Source organism: Toxorhynchites rutilus, chromosome 3 (assembly GCF_029784135.1).
Source record: "Toxorhynchites rutilus septentrionalis strain SRP chromosome 3, ASM2978413v1, whole genome shotgun sequence".
NCBI classification, from domain to species: Eukaryota; Metazoa; Arthropoda; class Insecta; order Diptera; family Culicidae; genus Toxorhynchites; species Toxorhynchites rutilus.
Genome location: NC_073746.1, coordinates 76,673,978 through 76,695,213, shown reverse-complemented (window position 1 = coordinate 76,695,213; position 21,236 = coordinate 76,673,978). Strand labels below are relative to the sequence as shown.

Below are 21,236 nucleotides of genomic sequence, written 5' to 3'. Positions count from 1 at the left end.
CAATTTTTTAATTTCAGCTTTAAAGTTTTGACTGTAACGTGAACCATATCCATAAAACTAATTATTGAAACGGTATGTAATCGGTAAACCTTCGATTTGTAAAGTGGACGTTTGAGAGTTTGAGAGATCTCTAGGTTAATCCACCGTCTGAGCCTGTTGGTTTCGCTTTTAATTAAAGTTAATTCTGAAATTTGCACTTTTTATACTTTACATGTGAAAAAAGAAGTAGTGGAGGCGATCTGGCGCAGTGGTAACATCCATAACTCACACGCAGAGATCACGAGTTCAATTCTCACTCCCGACATTCTTCTAAAAATGGATGTAAAAGTGACGAACCAGCTGAAATGTGTTAAAATGTGAAAAAAGCGAGTGTATTACGATTGTGTTACATTTATCCGAAAGACGTTCACCCAATTACCCGAATGCAACAAATATCAAATTGATACCCGATTTGCAGCTATATTTTAACATTCGCAGGGAAGGACGGGGTAAGACGGCCACCCTAAGCATGGGGTACAATCAAACACAATGTATACAACATTGAAGCATTTCATTTTGTCAGCATTGATCTTTAGGATGTTTTCCACAATCACGTTGATTTTCAGAAGGTTTACTTTTTATTTCACTATGTTATATGATAAATCAAAAAGGTATAAAAATGGTGATACTAAAATCATGCAGCGTTACGTTGGCCACCACTGGGGGTATGAAGGCCACATGATTTTTGCCGTATAGAGGATTTTTGTTTCCGACAAAATTATACTACAGATCAAGGCCATTGTACTATAAATCAAGCGTGATATGTTATTTTCCCTGAATTACCTAAAACGTGGCTAAGTAAAATCCAGATTATACACGAGCGTAACATGAGCAAATTTATAGCACATGCGAATTGGGGCTCTTTTGGTATTAACAAGTTCTTCCGCACGGTAATTTGATGTTTTTTTTATCCCATTTATTTATTTTAGGCTCATTAGCATTTTAGCTGTAACAGAGCCAAATTTTAATCGTGTACATGTCACATGGTTATCATATCTATAATTAGTACATTACACAGTTGCCATTCGCCATTATTCCTTCTATACCATTACATATGGTACATTTACACAGTAGCCATTTAGGCGTAAGAGCTTTCTATCTGTTCTTCCATTATCCAGTTAGACCGGACAGCGGAGACAGTTGATTGATCATTGTTGAGTTGTTTATAGAACAGCAGCCCGATGTGTCTTGCAGAGCAGAGCAGTTGTATGGATGAATCGATCTTATTTCGACCGTGGATCGCTCTCCATCGCTGATGATTGTTGCGTGGACGTAGCTATTCTGTAACAACACAAAGATGGTCAATGAGGGTCCTGAGTTTTGAACTCACGATCGATCGCTTACTAAGCGAACGCGCAACCAATGTGGCTACGGAGACCCCCTGGTAATTCGATGTTGATAATTCCTTAATATTTTCCTTCGTTGACCGTATTGTTTTCACATATTCGCGTTGGAGAGCCTTAACCGTTCTCGTCGTTGGCCGAGGAATTTCAATTGAATGCAATACTTTTCCGTTTACTATTTTTGAAAGCATAGCCAGCCGTGGCAGTGTTCCGAGCTCTACAATATAATTTTCTTAATCAATGTTAAAGTTGCTAAAATTTACATTATAGACCCATTAAACGTAAAAATAATAATTGTATTGATATCAACACAATTTTATTTTATTGATTTTCATGACATGAAACGCTATGACTCAGAAATAACATTTTATTGAGTGGTTTTTATTGCTGTTTCGATTATGTTGTCTGGCATCAGTGTCGAAAAAATAACGATGCTTTCACCAATACAAACAAAACCATTACGGAAAATTGAAAAATTAAAATTTAACTTTCAGAACAATAGCTTGAGTTTTCCGACGTTTTTCACTATACAGTTCGACGGAAGATGAAAATTTAATATCTTGTGAACAATCGATTAGAGTTTGGTTGATATTACTTGATGGGAAGTGTGCGAAAACGATAATTTTCTTCACACTGTTTCGCAAAATTATTGATTTTCGGGCGTGGGGTGAGGGAGGAAGATGAAAGAATTGAGCGCCATTGTGGCAGTCGTTTGTGGCTTCCTTCATCCTTCACCTTAACAGACCTGTGTGTTTACTATTATAACATTGGTTTCACAAGACTTGTACATATTCACCACTAAAACACTAAATTTCTAGCGAGCAAATAATAAATCGGTGCTCATCGCCATCTGAAATCTTTATTTTAGTTGTTTTATTATAAGGTTTACCTATACACGCGACAAAAAAAGTATATATAATTAAGGGTGATGCAATACATTAAAATAATGTATTATAACTGTTCAATAGTTGATTGTTGCAATAATCTAGAGAGTGGCCATCTCACTACGGGTAGCCGTCTTTCCCTATATGTTAAACCACGTTGTGGATGCCTTATGTGCGCTCCTAACTGTCAACCGTTCAGGGTCTCGCTCTGTGATCCTACAAATATCTACTCAGCTCCGTATTGAGGACAGAACCCTACAATAATTTTCATGAATTCTCAGTGAGGTAGATAAGCCTTGCACTAATCTGCTATTTTGCTCTCGCTTGTTCGAGAGGTGGTAAATAGTTTACATAAAGATTGCTTTGCGAGTCTTTATGCCCTGAAACAAGCAAAAAATAAAATCATCCCGAAAACATTTCGGTTTTGGAGACATCAGCAATGGTGGACATTCAGAAGCTGGTATTATTGAAACCTTGCACATAGTTAATCCTACAAAAGCGAAATTGATCTATAGATGGGCCATGGACGGCAGTTCTGGACACAGTACTTACAAACAAAAGTTTTCAAATGAAAATGCAACAGATGAATTCTTGCTATGGTGCCCATAAAACTAATTGATGTTGAAACAGGAGAAATCTTGTGGAAAAATCTCCGTCCAGGATCTGCACATTTCTGCAGACCTATCAAGTTTAGGTTCGCAAAAGAGGATACAAACCTTATTTTGAATGAGCAATCTGCGGTAGAGTCACTCATCCGTGAATTGCTGCCTTACGACACGATCTGCAGGTAACTTTCAAATTTCTGTTCACCATGCTCGATGGGAAAGCATGTGGCACACTATCCCACGAGAAAGCAGCGGCTCAGTGATATGTCTGTTGGGCCACTCCTAAGGTTATGAACAGCCCTAACGTCCACGAGAAGCCCGATAATTCCCGAAACTTCAGATTCGGTCTATCGATTCTTTATTGCTGGATCAAATCCGGGTTGAATGCGGGTTGCATGTCTGTTACATATAGCTTACAGGTTTGCTTATTTATTTCAAAATTTGAGAAGAAATTTATCTATTATTTTATTTTTATCTTTTTCTGATATTCAAAACGTGGCAATTTCGAAGCCAACAGAAAAAGTAATCCTCGTAACAAGAAACGTGTTCAAAGTCAATTTAAAGCTCAAGTGGGCTTAACAGTTGACAAGAAGCCGCAACCTGGATACGGTACGCCCAACGACGGAAATACCGCGCGCAGATTTTTTTCCCGATCCTTCGACAAGTGCTACAATCACTGGAATAGATGTAAATCTCGGCAAGCAAATTCATATTACAAAATATCAAGCAATGTTGCTGGAAGCAAGGCAACTCTACTTAGCTCTTTATAGCTGGTACTACATGCCGTTGATCGTACACAAGCTTTTGATCCACAGTGCCAACATTATTTCAATGTTCGATCTATCCATTGGGGACCGTTCTGGAGAGATCTTGGAGGATACCCATAAAATCACCAGAAAACCCCGTTTGAATCACACAAAAATCATTCCGAGCCAACTCAAAGGAAGATCTGTTGAGATCATTGCTCTTGAACACCGATCCATCAATATCCTCTAAGTGAAAATCGTCATCGTCATCGTTAAACATTAGAATGAGGAAGAAGAATTATCTCAGTATTTCTTGACTAACCGTGAAGCAGATAGCTTCGAGAACGCAAAGATGTAGATATTTCCCCTGTAGATAATATTGAAAATGAGAAGGAAAATTAGATGGAGAATTTACTTGCGTCGTTTTTATTAATACCTTGTCGAGATTTCTATGCCAAGTAACACGTCTTGCATGTATTTTGAATGGCAAGCTCTAGAATACGCGTGACCACAGTGCAAGTCGGAGGAAATTTCTTCAACGAAAAACTCCCCCGACCAGAACGGGAATCGAACCCGAACCTCTGACATGTTAGGTGTGACACACGTAACTGACCTATAACCTCTAATTCTTAAATCATGCTAAATATTGTCAGGAAAAATTCGTGCCGCTTCTAAGGGAGAAATCAAAAGCATAATTTTCATAGACATACAGTTATTCGAGTGATGATGTTTGTATTATTCTTATTAATTTCTATTTAAATTCATTTTAACCATTAAATGTCGTCAGAAAATGTAAGAAAGACTTTTGAGATAATCTTTGAAATTTTTAAGTTTGATAATGCATATAGGTTATGAGTACTAGCTTCCCAACATTTTTCAGGAGCTCATACTGTGGATAATGGCGATGAAATTGATGTCACAGTAAGTTGGTTGATATCATTGATTATGTAGGGGATTGCGTTTGGCCGATACGAGAAGGATCTGAAGTATTAGAAACGCAACACATGTTACCCATTGTTTACTTAGTAAAAAAATATAAATTACAACACTTATACCAAGCCATTCTTCATATATTATGAATAAAATAATGTTAAATGATGATTTTCTAACCTTTGAGGCGTAGAAAACATACTTGATATCGGGAGAATTGAAGAAAAATTTGGATTTTTCTAAAAAATTCAAATGTTTTTCGAACCAAAATAACCAAACATAATCATTTTACTTACTGCGCCATCTGTTTGTAAAACTAACGTAAATACGTCAATAATAGATGCACCGTGTTGTTCCACAATATTTCTACATCCTTCACGCAACTTGAGAATTGCATCCTCTCAGAGCTTCTTTGTTTTTTCGTCAAAAAACTGTTCAAGGCGCTTTTAATGCTATACAATGAGTTGAAGTTCTTACAGGAATCTTAACAGTTCATAATCTGAAGATGCAATATCTGCTAAGTACGGCGGGTGGAGTCTTAGAAGCGCCCTAAAAGCGTTCTTAATCGTTGATTTTGATACGATCAGCTGCGAGCAATACTTGTTGAAATTCATCGGGACTAGTTGTATACAGATTTTCTTCCAGTCTTACCAGACCCAGACCATGATTTCAGACGAAAACCTGCTTCGGAGTTCTATTCATTTGTCCAAGACTTATTTCAACTCTGCATAATTGTGAATGATTTGCCCTTCACAATTCGCTACAAATTTCCATTGCGTTTATAAAACGAATTGCAGATTGAGATGCGTTTCTTCGAATGGTTTTTTTTGTTAAAATAAACTCTATATTCCAGAATACGATCGGATGAGAAATTAGCACAATGTTGCATTCTTTAATCTGATCGAGTCAAATTCTACTGGGTTGTGCAATTGTTGCAACCTTGGATTGCAATATGCGAAAGTCGATCTCGTTCGGATTACGATATGGCAAATCCGATCGGGTACAGGAATATGGTGAAATTTGTAGTCATCAGCAGCGGATTTACTAATTCATGTGTTGTGTACCGAGTATTGATCTGTGTCTCGATTTGATTGTCATCAGTAGCAGCACTGACATTCCAGACAACCGTAGAAGCGGATTACAATAATTACCCGATATCTATAAAGAAAAATATCATTGCAAGAAACAGATCTCTAAAGATAAGGCCCGTGCACTCATGGAAGGATTTGTTGTTCGGTTCAATTTTCGGAAAACCTTGGGAGTTCTTGAAAAATGAAAAAAAGGAGTTCTGTCTTTAAGACCTGAAGTTGAACCGAAATCGGCACATAAATCATGATTTTCAATGCTACAAAATTCCAACATTTTTGTGTCTTTGGATGTCTTTATCCTGACGGAATTCATGATTCTCTATTACCGATTGTAATAAATTGATCGATCCCAGTTCATGTGCGTTTCATTCAGAATACACATTTCAGGGAAGAAGTTTAGCCATATTAAAAAATATGGATTTTTGACCGAGCAGTACTCTCAGGCAACTCAGTGTTTTTTTTTTTTGATGAATACAGAGTACTCAGGGTGGGCGTAAAGTTTAAAAAAGCATGTGAAGAACAAATCTAATTAAATTTTGATTATAAACTTGATTGTTCCATTTAAAAATGCATTGAACGTGTCCACGTGGACGTTATCTAAACCCTCTTCCCCTCACCGTGGACAAGCGTGGGCATTCTCAATTGTATGGATGAATTTTCAACTTTATCGTATATATTCGCTCAAATGATTTGTTTTTTCAAATCGGGCTGCGGGCCGCAGGATGTGGGACGCACTATGCGACGGTGCTGCTGCAAGCATAGACTGCATGTGGTCGGTGTTAAGACAGTATTCTAGTCTAGAAATTAAAAAAAATCAAAAAAAATTTCCTTCATTTCTGTACTTTAGGCGTTTAAGAATATACTCTATAAAGGTCTTATCGAAAATCCTATTATTTACCGAGTTAGAGTCATTTTAGTGGTGCGATATCTAACATTGAACGGTCATCACTATGAACTTCAAACGCGTTTTTCTCGAAACGAGTTTTTTTAAAACTGGCGTACACAATATCTCAAGTTCTACTGAACCGATTCATGTCGAATTTATATGGATACAATCGGCAGACATCTCTCTATCGCATGAACCTCTAAAAAATGATATTTTGTTAATTTTACTATTTAAAAAAAATAGGGAAACGAGGGACAAACGCTTTAAACCGCATTTTGTTTTTCAAATGGCCGCCATTTTGTTAAAAAACACGTTTTCGACTTGTCCGAGGTTCATGCGATAGCGGCATATTTACTGATTCAAAATCTGTTCGATTTTTTGTTTCAGATAACCAGAAGGGTTGGAATCGTGTACGCCATGGCACAACTTTTTTTCGAGCCCTCGCACTTTATCAGCTCTTAACTATTCTAGTTATGCACAATTTTTGTTTTATTTTTTAAAAGATAGATAAACAAATAATGATATAATGTATAGTAAAAATATTCTTCGTTTTATTTTTGCTGAGCTCGTAAAAAACGCCCGAAATTCGTGTCTCCACACTAGAATACCCCCTTAAGCCAGACCGGATCATGTGACATTTTAATTTCGAGATAAACGCGCTTATAGTTTGGTACTATAAGGGGTTTTCATTGAACATTCAAAACAATCTTGAAACATTATTCCTACTGCACGCGTATTTTTCCAAATCTGATTAGTGCGGTAAGTAGCTTACGGGATGCCTCTCCTAATGCAATCAATAATTTGAAATTTTCAATTTTGCGACCATGTGTGAATTGATGGGACGTGGACGTTCTTTTCCGTAACGTTCTATGTGAATCGCACATAAGCCAACGATAGTCCTACGTGAACCTTGCGGTTATATCACCGATATAATCCACCCCTAGTTTTTCCATACGAGAAGACATTTTTTAAAATTTTGTTTCACAACAACGGAGCACGTAGCTCAATTCTGTCAACGTGAATTGCTCACGCCAAATATTTCCGAAATTGATGTCATCACCCATTCAGTTCAAAACGAAAACTTTTAATTCATATATTGAAACTGTATTTCCAAAGAACTTATTTGCTTCAAGCAAGTACATAAATATAAATTATAAAAAACGAACGCTGTGTGTAATGATATTCTACTGACGGGGGGCAAGTCAGCAGTCGTAGCACTACGAGGGACCGTAGGTTAAATGCACAAGATAGTTATAGTTTAGTGAAAAAGGAGAGAAACCATCTAGCATCTCGTGAATTATTTAGAATTGATCTTCTCCTTTTGCGTATTCATCTGATAGTTTACGCAGCTTCACAATTAGGTCATCAATCGATACCTCACCGTGAACTTTGTTGTCACGGGTACGCACGTTGACGGTCTCCGAGCTGCGTTCCTTCTCTCCGACAACTGTCGAAGAAAAAAAAGATTAAACATTGAAACGAACAATTTATTTGTTGAGACTTACCAAGAATAAAATTGAACTGCGCCAACTGTGCGTTACGAATCTTTTTGTTCATTGTATCACCAGCATCGAGATCCGCTTCAGCCATGAAGCCCGAGTCGTGTAGACGTGAGCGAACTTTATCTGCATACTCATCAAACTGTGGCCCAACAGGAACGACCATAATTTGTCTGGGAGACAACCAGAAGGGCCACTTTCCGGCGTAACTTTCAGTAAGGATAGCGATCATACGCTCCACCGATCCAAGAACCGCTCGGTGAATAATGACGGGGCGTTTCTTCTCACCATTATCGTCGATATAGTTCAGATTGAATCTAATGGGTAGCTGAAAATCGAGTTGAATAGTAGCACACTGGTGATGTCGCTTGAGCGCATCCATGATGGTGATATCGATTTTAGGTCCATAGAAAGCACCGTCTCCTGGATTTTCCTTCCAGGGCTGTTCAAATTTATCCAGAGATTCAGCCAACGCCTTCTCAGCCTCATTCCAGACCTCAATGTCACCTAAGTACTTTTCCGGGCGTGTGGAAAGAACCAGATTGAAAGTGAATCCGAAGACACCATAGACGTGCCGTAAGAAGTCCAAGCATCCGGAGATTTCTTCCCGGATCTGATCTGGCATGCAGAAAATGTGAGCATCATCCTGTTGGAATCGACGAACACGGGTTAATCCAGTTAACGCTCCGGACAGTTCGTTTCGGTGCAGTACACCGAAATCGGCCATTCTCAATGGCAGCTCACGCCACGATCTGTTGCGGTGATCAAACATCAAGCAATGACCTGGACAATTCATCGGCTTAAGAGCAAACGTTTCCTTCTCGCACTCGAAGGAGAACATATTTTCAGCATAGTGTTGCCAGTGACCCGAAGTTTGCCACAGCTTAGAATTGTAGATATTTGGAGAGATCACCTCTTGGAAGCCACGCTTCCTATATTCGCCACGAATGAAGTTCATCAGAGTGTTGTAAATGTGTGCTCCCTTTGGTTGGAAGAAGCACGAGCCCGGCGAAAGCTCGTGGAAGAAAAATAACTCCTGTTCTTTGCCCAGCTTTCTGTGATCACGCTTGGCCGCCTCCTCCTGGAGTTTCTCCCACTCCTTCAATTGTTTGGGATCCGGGAAGGATATTCCGTAAACACGTTGCAATGTTTCAGCGGTAGCGTCACCCTCCCAATAGGCAGATGAGTTCTTAACCACCTTCAGTGCCTTTACCTTCCCGGTGTGGCGAACGTGCGGCCCACGACACAAATCGATCAACGAACCACAGCGGTATACGGTTGTGGTATCAGTGGTGACTTTCTCATTCAGAATGCGAACCTTGAACTGATTGTATTCGAACATTTTCAACAGATCGGATTTTTTCATTTCCAGTCGCTCGAACTGTTGCTTCTCCTTGACGATTTTCTTCACATCAGCCTCCAGTGTGCCGTATTCTTGGTTGGATATCTGCAGAAAAAGTTGGTTAGAAAGGAGAACAACGTGGAGGCCTGTAATGGATGTACTTACTCCACTGCCTTCCAGGTACATATCGTAATAAAAACCATTATCAATTGGTGGACCGTAGCACAGATGACCTCCGTATTGCTGCAAATAGAACGATTTAAAAAAAGTTAGTCAATTTTCAAAAATTATACCAATTTCAAATGCTGAGTACTGGCTATTTTTTATGATTTCTGTTTGGCTATTTTGAACGCTGTTAAGCGACATGAAACATCGAACATCGACTGGGCAAAAGTTTGCAACGACGGTGACAATTGGTGTCGAATTAATAGGTATTTTCCTGCTGGTGGAAGAATATCGATTCTTTGTCGTTTTGATGTACAGTGATTCAAACCCGTAATCGTACTCCACCATGCAGATCTCTTTTCCCTTCTTTTGAAATTCGGAAACAAGCTTTCGGAACATTCTATTTAGATAAAGTCATAGTATCATATGAGAGTTAAAAGATTTGCTACTTGTTTTCGAAGCCGTTGACCAATTTCCAGATTCCACCATTAGTATGGTATCCCTTGTTAATTGCAACTATCTTTAGCTGTCTTTAGCCTTATCGTTAATCGTTATTTTTAGAAATTTAATAGTTTCTAAATTTTCTACACAGATAACATCCTCAGTTTTTCACTGGGATTGATGTCGGAAGATTTTGGAGGAATATCAATAACTTTTGAGTAATTGTAATGTAACCATGTACGAACTTTATATGTCTTGAGCTCTGGGTCATTATCTTGGCAAAACTTGAATCTTCGATTCCATCAAATTTTATTGACACTTTGCTTATATTAAATTTGCTTCAGGATGTTCAAGTAATCATTCTGATCCAATACTCCTCGCCTTGCCTAGCTCCCTCATTGCCATGTTCGAACCTGATGATGAACTTTTTCACTTTCCGTAAAAATTGGCTTCCCTTTGCGAGCTACTTTCCAGCCCAAAAGGTGCGAATAGTGTTGATGACCCACAATTTCACAATTTCAGCAAACAGATCGGCCGCTTCATTGCCAGCAATGTCACTGTGTCCAGGAATCCAAATGAGAAAACTGTCAGACAAAATGTACTTTCTGATCATTCGTACCCATCAGTTTCTGGACTTGTCTGCACCAATGGCGTTGATGGCACCTGCCGAGTCGGAGAAGACGTTCTTGATGAAGTGCAGTAATTTACCGTCAATCCCACCAATCTGCCAGAGTTCTCAGCGCTAACGGGATCCATGTTCTGTTGTATGCCTTTGGCAGGTCCGGTGCTACCATCTCTGTGTGCTGACGGTTTCTGTTGGCTTCGGCTAACACTTCTCCTAGAGTCGCGAAGTAGTTGTTGGTGCCCATACCTGGTCGAAAGGCGAACTGTCGATAGTCCAGTTTCCTGTTTTCGGTTAGAAAGGTGACCTGTCCGAGCAGGGACAGCTGTTTCAGCATCTTATCGCCGATACCGTCAGGGCCAGTTGACTCACCTTTGGCGGAACGTAGGGCGAAGGAAAGTGAAGTTCCGGTTATTAGAGCAATAATCCTCGATGGTGAAGTTCCGGTTGAGTGGATTATTAGGATGACTCACAAAACCACAAAGTGGCTGACCGAAGTGATACCCGTTCCCTGTCGACGGAAAAACTCGGGCTCATATTTGGAGTTCGAGGACAGTCCCGCGAAATATTCCCCGAGCGTGTTAGAAGTAAGAATCGCTGAGGGCTGTACCATTCACTTGAAGAATGGAGTTGTGTGCCCTTCTCTTCTTATTTAGTGCGCCAAAGATCCGCCGAGGACCGGTTTTCGTTGATAGACTCCAGAAAACCGGCCCAACTGTCCTTAGTCCCGGAGTATGAGCCAAATTCATTTCCTTGGGAATCACTGTAACGCCATTTTGTTGTACTTGCTTGCCAAGTCCGACCAGAATAGACAATCCGCCTCATGCTGCTCCAGAAAAGGCAGCTCTTTTCTCTAAGCACATCTCCTAATAAAAATACTGATTAATGGTCCCGAAAGTGACGTGAGATTCGCTTTTCAGTACACAACTGCAGATTGCTTGCCAGACAAATAACTTTTTGAGAATTTTCGACTTCTCGATTTTACATTCTTCCCGTCAACCGAGATATAAAATTCCTGTATTTGATCGAAAACTGTCAGGCAGTACGTTTCATTGTCCATGTCCATTCAAGCATATTTTGTTAACAAATTTTCCTACAGTTTTCTTCGAGCGCTCTCATGACAGCTTCGAGTTCCGCTTGAAAAGACTCAAAAATGTGGTTCAGGATCAGCTGGCAAAGCCATCTAAACTATTTTACCGCAATCTCATCGCAATTGTATCCCAAGCGATGGTACCGGTGGACTAGCAGGTTCGTCAATTAAAGGCCCTATTATATAAATCGAATCGAGAAGTCGATACAATCACTATCACAATCACACCGAGCAAAATTTCGTATCTCGCAAATCGAGATAATCTTTTACCGAGCTCGAATTTCATGTGTTGCAATTGCATATATAGTGCCGATTATCGATGCTTTCGACTTGCTCGGTATCTATATTAGCAAAATAGGGCTAACGAGTAAAATCTTTATCACCTCGATTTCTATAATAGGGCCCTAAGTATTGATTTTTCGGTAAGAGAAAAGAATTTCTATGATTTTCGTTGGGGACACAAAAAACCTTTGTTGTGAGTTGGTACATGAGTTCAAAAATGTAACCCTTACTAATCTTGAGTCAAATACGAGTAATCGACAGAATTTTACTGAATGTAGAACATTAGTTTAATTGTCCGAACAAACCGAAATAAGAATCATTGACTGTTACAAAAAAACTCACCTTTTCCATAGCCTCGCCCAAAATGTGAGCCGAACTGTGCCAGAACACAGCCTGTGCATCGGGATCTTCAAATTTCAACAGCTGCAGCTTGCAGCTACCCTCCAGCGGCCGATCCAAATCCCACAGTTCATTGTTTACGCGCGCTATTACCGTATTATCGGCCAAACCCTGGCTAATACCCTTGGCCACATCGTACGGAGTGGTTTCCCAGCTAGTAGCCTCGATTTCTTTCCCATCCGGAAGTACAACCTTGATGGGATTTTTTGGCTTCTTGGCCAACTCTTCCAAATACTGAGCCTTCAGTTCATCGTACAATTTTATGCGATGGTCGATAAAATCGGGGAGAGGTTTTGCCGCAGCGGGAGCATTGCTACTTCCTGAGAAAATGAATTGATTCATCCGATAAGTTGACAGTAACAATTCGATAATTGCATCATACCTTTCTCTTGTTGATTTTTCTGCTTTTCTTTCTTCATCTTGCTCGCCTGAAATACAAACATTTATTGTAATCAAAATGTTCTGAAATGTAATGCAATACGCGACGATTAATTTCCTAGTGCTTGTCTTCAACGTTAATTCTATGTGCAATTCAATTCTGTGGATAAGGTTACTCATTGATCAAATGCGGGAGTTTTGTTGCTGACGTAGACGGAAGCACATTTATTATCGGCCCTTCTTTGAACGCTTGGGGTCTATTCTATTTGATACCACTCAAAACAAAACCATATTATATCACGTTTGAACATTCCAACATAGAACATTTTCACGAACCAGAGTCGCGTACTGGGACCGAAATTGATGTTGTCCTTGTTGTTGGTGCTTTAACACTAGAATACTGCCGATCGCAGGCCGTATATTGACAGCTTTATGTAAGACGGATAGCGCCGCTAGCAGTCGCATTCTCAAGCACAAAAGTTTGTGTAGTTAATTTAACATAGTAAGGTGAGCGGAATCATGCCTTTTGCTGGTTTAAATCCATTTTCTGCAATTCGGCGACGGGCACGTTGTCTGGCATTTTTGCACAATATCACGAGAAGGATCGTCAACTTGCACGGAACGCGAATAGAAAACGACTGACGTCTGTCGATTGCGCGAGCATGTGTGTGATTATAGGGTGTTTCGAAAAATAGTAATGTTTTGCTCCATGGGGCCCAACCGTATAAATGCAGCGCAAATTGCATCATGCAGGGGATTTGATTTTGAGCGATTAATTCAACATTTGAACTCAATCATTTCCTTGACTCAACAACATTTGTGTTTTATAACTTATAAACATTAATCGCCTGATTTCATAAAAACTTGTATGATGTTTATATAATCAAACCTTATTGGATTTATTTTTCTTTCCCATTGTGCGAACTATTGAAAACAATTTTCAGATGAAGATTCAAATAGCATCCACAACCAATAACACAAACTTTCAGGAACAGTAGTCAATAATACGGCGAAATATGTTGAAATGGCAAAACTATTGAAAATTCAAACAAGCTGACTGTGCGCAAACGTGAAAGTTTGTCCTCTGATATGCTGTCAAACGAGGGACTACAGTCTTTGATGAGCATATCATAACTGATTTTTTTTTTCCAAAATATATATTTTTATCAAGGCTCATATGGCGTTAGCCTGACGGGGCCGGAGTTCAATATTTTGACAGTTTTTCTTATTATCTATGTTAGTAATATGTAACCGATTACTCGCGGTCGGCTCGAGGTTAGTATAACTGAAAATTGTCTTGTATCAATTTTATGGATGTACAGTAGGGTGCCAATGAAAGTATGGGGAAAAATCGATCCTAAAATTTCAAAAAGTTACCCTATACAAAATTTTCACCACCTCGAAAAACACCCAATGCCAAGTTTCAGCCCAATCGGGCTTAAGGCTGATGTCACATTAGGCGGATTCGCCGCCGCGGATCCCGCGAGTAAAACCGCAGCGGAGGATCTACAGTGTATTGTGAATCAGCCATTTCACCCTGAGCGGGGCGGTTTTGAAAGCGAATTTATATCGAGAAAAAAACCGTCGCGATATCCGCGGCGGCGAATCCGCCTAATGTGACATCAGCCTAAGGGTGGGTTTCGACTAGAGATATATTCATGTGAAGAAATATGATGAGATTTAAAGAAATCGCATCAACCGTTTACACTAGCGTGAACTTCTATGATAAATATATTCATATTTTCGGTGAATTTATTCACCTGAAGTAGAACTGCTTCCAACCAAGGCGCCTCTAAATATACCAGGTGAAACAATCATAAGAAATGCACTTTCAGCCATATTGGAATTGCTGTCGGTATTGTTTATAAACAGCATCAGAACGCTGCCGGCGGCTCTCTACAAACTGCTATGACACTTATTCGAACGATGCCTACTATGTTCGGCTTTCGCGAATTTATGTGAAAAAGAAGGGATGATTTTGTAGAATTTCATTCTCATTTCCACTACTCTCGCATGTGGAAATGCAAAAATGGCGCATCCTAGCAATAACAAAACAAACAACTCCCGCTCCACAAACCGTAATCCTCTTCTTATTGAAGTGATGATGTTGCTTCACCTGTTATACATTGATATAAGCGCCTTGCTTCCAACTTAAGCAGAGCAGGAGCAATCTGAGCGGTCGTGTTGGTCGTGAAAAGTATTACATCTCAAAGGTGAATATCATCTGTAAAAAGACCTAAGGAGTTCTTTCCAATATCTTTGAATCGAATGGAAGACAGATGGCGTGCAGGAGACCAGGATCAGTGCTTCAGATTCAGCATTTGGTTATCACAGTAAAACACGGCGGCGGTAGTCAGATGATGCATGGTAAATTGGCGGCTTCTGGAACTGGAACCATCGTGTTTATTAATTCGGTGATGGACAAGATGGCTTGATTGATCTTTCTGAAACGTAACCTGCAGTCTCCCGTTCGAAGATTCGGTCTCCTTCGTGATTACTACTTTCAACAGAATAATGACCCGAAGTAAACTGACTTCGTGGTGATGGAATGCCTCCGAAATCAATGAACTTGAACACTATTGAGTATATATTGTGGGAAATCAAGAACCATCCATTCATCAAAATCCAGGGAACGAAGCGGAACTCAAAACGAATATTACGGAGATCTGGAAGGTACTCCCGTCTACAGTGACCAGAAATCTCGCCTTGGTGCTTGCAGGGAGTGCTGGACGCCAAAGGGGGGCCGTACAAAATACTAGGGGATTGATTCCTATCAACATTTCTGAACTGATTTCAATTTTCGTTTTAAGAAAAACTTGAACTGTACACTCAATTTTGCAACGTCTTAATTGGAGATATTTTGTTTGTGTTTCAAACATCAAGTCGAAATGTGACTATTGTATATTGAATTACAATTTAGATTAGTTGAATTTTAGAGTGTATTCGAACATCTATCGAATGAGTATATTGTATAGACACTTTAGATAACTTCAATTATTCGTGTATTCAGCATTCGGCGGGATAAACATACTGCTGTCAAAGTAGTTGTTGAAATAAAGTTTTTTTCCGACTTCGACTCCCAAACAAGTCACACGCTTTTTTATTATACTCCGAAAGAGTTGATTAAGTATTATTTAGTAGTTCCCCTCGGATTTCCCTCGGTGATCCGGAACACATTAGTGACCATTTTAATTTTTTTCTTATCACTACATGAGAGTAAAATGGATCGTTTTCACGATAAATATAAGTCGCATTTAATTATTTATTTTTTAACCCCGAAAAACTCAACAATAACAAACCAGCACGAGTTGTATACTCGATTTTACGATTGACTGTATAAAACGTTCAGCAATGAAATTAAATTTTAATTGTTAGAGTGGCCGTACACTGTTTGTCCAGAGGTCAAATATTTGACTTTTTTTGACAGATAAAGTTTGGTTTTATATTTGTACAAACACTATTCTGTTCAACACTCTTCAATTATCGACAGTGGCAAACAATGTGAAACATCGAACGTGGAAAAAATTGACTGAAATATTCAAGGAAAGCTAATCATGTACCGACAGGTTTGACGAACGGACCGAAAACATATTTTAGGCACCCAATAAATGAATATTTGCTTGTTGATAAAATTTTATCTGTCAAAACGAGCTAAATATTTGGCTTCGGCCAAACAGTGTAAGAGCACCAGGACCATACAATTTCACTTCAATTTACACATCGTCACTCAATAAAGAACCTTTTGCGTTTCAATATGCTGCAAACTCGCGGACACTGGAAATAGCGCTGTTCTCTGTTCACGCTCAATAAAGAGAATATCACTTCACCTTCATACAGTCTCGTTTCGCTTCACGTCCATTTCTTTCATTCTTCACACCGAAGCGGAATCATCAAATCGTCAAATGAAAATGAAACTTTTTATATCGAATGAAAGTGTCTTATTTCGAATGAAAATTTCGTTGGAACTCGAATCGTAAACACTAAAACTAATGAAAGAATGTGCAGCATACTAGCAGGTGTGATTAGTTGTCGACGCTGGTTGCAAGACTATTACGCCCTCATATGCCTCTTTTAATTCCAGCTTTTTGGAAAGACGGTCCGTGAAAATCCAGTTTGAAGGAAAAAATCGAATGAAACTTTCAATACACAGCAGAAATCGGCCTTTAACATGTGAAACTGAAAGCGACATAAAGCCGTTCAAATGATAATGAATAGGGCACTTTCAATCGTTGCGTTTGCCTTCAAATTCAAAGAAAACAACAGCAGAACGAAAAAAATTGAAGAATCGATGTTTTAGTATGCGTAGTGGATACACGCAATCGAAATTGAAATTGACTGAAGAGAAAGGATGAAGTAAAAAAGTCAAAAGAAATTGTCCAGCCCTGATGAGCACGCTTAGAATTATTGAGAGCTGTTCATGTTAAAATGAGTTATATAGGAATTATATGGATTAGGTATTCTGAAACACCTTTAATCTTCAAAAATGGGGGGAAAACTAATTCTTGAAGGATCATTAATGGTTATACGACCTTCGAGAAAGATGAATGAAGTCAAGATTTGTTCAAAGTTAGTTTCTAGTTTTTCACTTTCTCGTCTACCAGATACAAGGATTTAGGATTCTTACATTGTTTTGTAAATTAAGAAATAATACCACTAAAACCAGTGAAACTGGTGGATAAATTTAAAGGTGCTCATGTACTGTTTGACCGAAGCCATATATTTGACACTTTTAAACAGATAAAATTAGATCAACGTGTACTGATGGTGCTGATCAGATATATTTGACGCAAATAGCAAATATTTAATTCCCTTTTGCTTAACCCATTAACGACCAAGCTGTTAAAATTATTTTTAAAACGAAAGCCATTGGTGTAATTTTGATTATTGGCGTTACAGAAACCCCAATCTTCAAGAATTTTTTTCCGTTCCTCCGTTTTCCGGAAAATGACAAAAAATCGGAAAATCGTAAAACACAAACATTGACCAAAGGCTACATTTTTTCTCTTTTTTTCATCGAAGTGATCATGAGACTATTTTCAGCTAACCAACCGAAGAATCTTATTTTAGCGGATGAAGAACAACTGGAACAATTCGATCGAAAGCTTTTTTCATTCTACGACGACTGTAGGAGTGAGATTTTCTGATAGAAATACCAACATTTCAAAGACATGTGATCCCTGCAGGAATAACAGCAAAGGACATTCTCAATTGGAATTTGCGTTAAGTACTGGCTTTTATCGTGGAGTAAGATTTTTTAGAAACATTGCTGACATTAGCACTGTATCTGAAAATGTTTTTAACGAAATGTGTATCGGTTGCGTATGAGGCTCGTTCACGTATCACGAGGAGGGGGGAGTAGGGTCGAAGTTGCATTACTTAATTCAACATTGGGGGAGGGGAGAGGCTAAGCCGTGATCGTTACGTAACAAAATTCATGCATCTCGAATATCACGTTAATCTACCGGATCATAATTTCGCTCATTTCGTCTGTTATCGCAGGATACAAAAAAACAGGACCCCTTGTCGAAAGTTCTTCTGAAGTCACTACTTGCGTATAAGGAACTTCTGTAAGAACATTTGATTCCGACCTGAGCAGATGTTTGATTTTTTACGTTGATATTTTCATTACTTAACAAAAGCTTTGATTTTGTGTACAGATTATGTCAGCGTTACGTAAAATGAAGGGGAGGGGAGCTTGTTTTGCGTTATTTATTGTTACAAAGAGGGGGGGGGGGACTGAAAAAAATCGTGTAGTTTATGGACCCGATACTGTAACGATTCGCACAGCACAGCGTTGGTTTGATCTATTTCGTTCTGGTGTAGAGGCTGTCGAAGATACACCCCGTACTGGTAGGCCAATCGTCGTGGAAACCGATAAAATCGTTGAAATCATCCAAGTAGACCGGCATGTGAGCACTCGCTCGATTGGCCAGGAACCGGGTATAGACCATAAAACCGTTTGGAACCATTTGCAGAAGATTGAATTCCAAAAAGACGGGTGGGTAATGTCGGGGACATAACTGGAGAGACGTAGGACTAAACCAAGGCCATTTTATAGCGGCGGTGAAATTGGATTTTTCAAGATAATGGAATACGCAGTATTATATTAACAGCAGAGATAAAGGCGTGTTCCAAATTTCAGATCAATTAGTCAGAAGGAACGGTGAAAATTTTCTATTAATGTGGGACAATACTACAGACATATAAACAGGTCATGTTGAATGAAACCGTTTAAAAAAGTAGTTGGTTATTTTGGTACTGTGGACGCCATTCTCTGATGGCGGCCATTTTGGATTTGCATTTTCCATAAATAACTGTCTAATAGTCAAGTCCTTCATTTGATACCCATATTGGTGCGGTTTTGAGAAAATATGTAATCCGTCATTTTGTGGTGACGACCATTTTGAATTTGTGTTCTTCATAAATACCTGTATTCTACTAGTAAATCCCTTTTCATTTGATATCCATTTTGATGGCTAAATAAAACCGTTTAAAAACTCCAGAATTCCACCAAATCGAGGGCGATTAGCCTCTCCTTCACCCGGCGCGACGCTTCCACCGCTTTGAACACACTTTGATAAGCGATTAGACTCTCCTGTTCCACATCCCATAGAAACTCCTGTCTCTTCCTCTTGCGGTATCGCCCCGCATACATCGCCCCGCATACATCGCCCCGCATACATCGCCCCGCATACATCGCCTTGCGGTATCGCACCGCATACATCGCACAAACGTTTTCGCGTTCACAATCGCTCCTCGGTATCTTTTCTGCTTGGCGTCTGATGATAGAATGTGACTAGTGATCCCCGATAATCGTTCGATTAATCGATTAATCGAATACTTCCTACAGAAATCGATTATTAATCGAACGAATACTGCACAACCAATAATCGAAGCGAACGAATAATTTACGTCGATTAATCGATCCAAACGCTGAGAGAAAAAAACGTACGGCCGTTGCAGTTTTAAGTGCGATTCACATACAACATACACGTCACGTTCACGTCCCGTCACGTCACGATACGTCAATGATTCTACCATGCAATTCTCATGAAAACATTCACATACACCAGCAACGTAACGACCCGTCAGCATACGTTCAACGAAAACAACCGGCAGGGTTTATAGAAAAGAATAATTGACGGAGACGGACGGCTCGTTTGGTTTTTGTCTGGGCTTTGTGTCTCGGCTTTTGTTTTGATTTGATTGTAAAGTAATTTACATCTACATCGACATTAAGCTAATTGAACAGATCTGTGATGCAACACGTTTAATTAGACATTTTTACCTCTAGTTGGACATTTTTGTAAACATTGAGTTCGGGGCCCAAATTATGGCCCCACATTGAAAGTCGCCACCAGTCGCAAAGGTCCAATTACTGGTCAAAACCGACTCCAATGCGACACTGAATGGTGGCTCAGCATATCGCTTTACAAGTAACTTACTGTACTTTTTATGCCAACATATCTCTTAGTTCCAAATTTCGGAGTGAAAATCATTCGCGACAAGTTGAAAGAATTATTCTATTTATTATTATTATTGCATAAGGGTCGGACTACGGGGTATAAGCATTTAAATAATTGAATTGAATAATTGAATTTTGAAAAATTCAATGAGAATCATTCATTGAATTTTTCAAAATTTAGAACTGATTCTAGGCATGCTGATTTGAAAGAGGGCATTGCAATTTAAAATTGTTGTAGGTGGCGACACCATGAATAAAATTAAATAAATCATTCGTTTAGCATTTGACGTGACGGTGCTGGTGGAAGTATTGACTGCATGTGTGAATTGGTGGAGACGTTGACGGAACGTAGACGTTCTTCTCCGTAACGTGCTATGTGAATCGCACATTATCCTGAAAATTAATCATTATCTTTGACGTTCCCTTAAGTTCATAAACGAAGCTCAATGCCGTCAACGCGAATTGAGCATTCTTTACGACTTTAGGGGAGCGTAAAGGATAATAATTGATTTTCAGGTGGAATTAACATATTTTTGATTCCATATGGCTTTCTAGCAAATGAGAAATATTAGTCTGACGGATTATTTCTCTCAGTATTGCGATTAATCGATTAATCGATTATTTGGGTCGATTAATCGTATCGAATAACGAACTGCTGAAAACTATTCGATTAGCTGATGAACAATTAATTTCAAAAATCGGGGATCACTAAATGTGACCAAGCACCACCATCGCTCTCTTTATATAGCCATATAGTTGACGTTGTAGCGACCACCTATATTTATTTGTAATCTCTTTCTCGTCCTCCACCTTCCTCTTTTCCATACGTTCGCTGCGGGAGCGCAGACAAAATATATGGGAAAGTAGGGATTTCTTTCTTTCAATTTTTCATCAATTTGAACTTTATATGAGGTGAAAAACCATAACATATAGCATATAAACAATTGCTTAGGATATTTCCTATTAATGTGTGTATTTGGAATCAAAATCCATTCATTAATTGAAGAGGTATTAACGTTCAAAAACTGAACA

The 21,236-nt window shown here is 39.1% G+C and overlaps 1 protein-coding gene across 3 annotated transcripts; it reads right to left on the bottom strand.

Moving 5' to 3' along the window:
- Positions 1 to 7,600: 7,600 nt before the first annotated feature.
- On the bottom strand, positions 7,601 to 13,777 carry LOC129779095 (threonine--tRNA ligase 1, cytoplasmic). 3 transcript variants are annotated; one of them, XM_055786363.1, is made up of 6 exons: positions 13,629 to 13,777; positions 12,744 to 12,789; positions 12,305 to 12,681; positions 9,528 to 9,605; positions 8,027 to 9,467; positions 7,601 to 7,968 (listed from the first exon to the last, which is right to left on the bottom strand). In XM_055786363.1, exons 1-6 carry the CDS (start codon positions 13,653 to 13,655, stop codon positions 7,823 to 7,825), a joined length of 2,115 nt encoding a protein of 704 aa, XP_055642338.1. In that variant the 5' UTR covers positions 13,656 to 13,777; the 3' UTR covers positions 7,601 to 7,822. The 3 variants fall into 3 exon arrangements, with proteins under 3 accessions (XP_055642338.1, XP_055642337.1, XP_055642336.1); XM_055786362.1 differs by lacking the exon at positions 13,629 to 13,777 and adding an exon at positions 13,263 to 13,405; XM_055786361.1 differs by lacking the exon at positions 13,629 to 13,777 and adding an exon at positions 13,076 to 13,391.
- Between the last annotated feature and the right edge of the window lie 7,459 nt (positions 13,778 to 21,236).

Coding starts and splice junctions, on each gene's coding strand:
- LOC129779095 (XM_055786361.1), bottom strand. CDS start 13,204: ATGCGACTGCTAGCGGCGCTATCCGTCTTACATAAAGCTGTCAATATA. Junction 9,468..9,527: donor TGTACCTGGAAGGCAGTGGA/GTAAGTACATCC, acceptor CTTTTTCTGCAG/ATATCCAACCAAGAATACGG. Junction 7,969..8,026: donor GCAGTTCAATTTTATTCTTG/GTAAGTCTCAAC, acceptor TTTCTTCGACAG/TTGTCGGAGAGAAGGAACGC.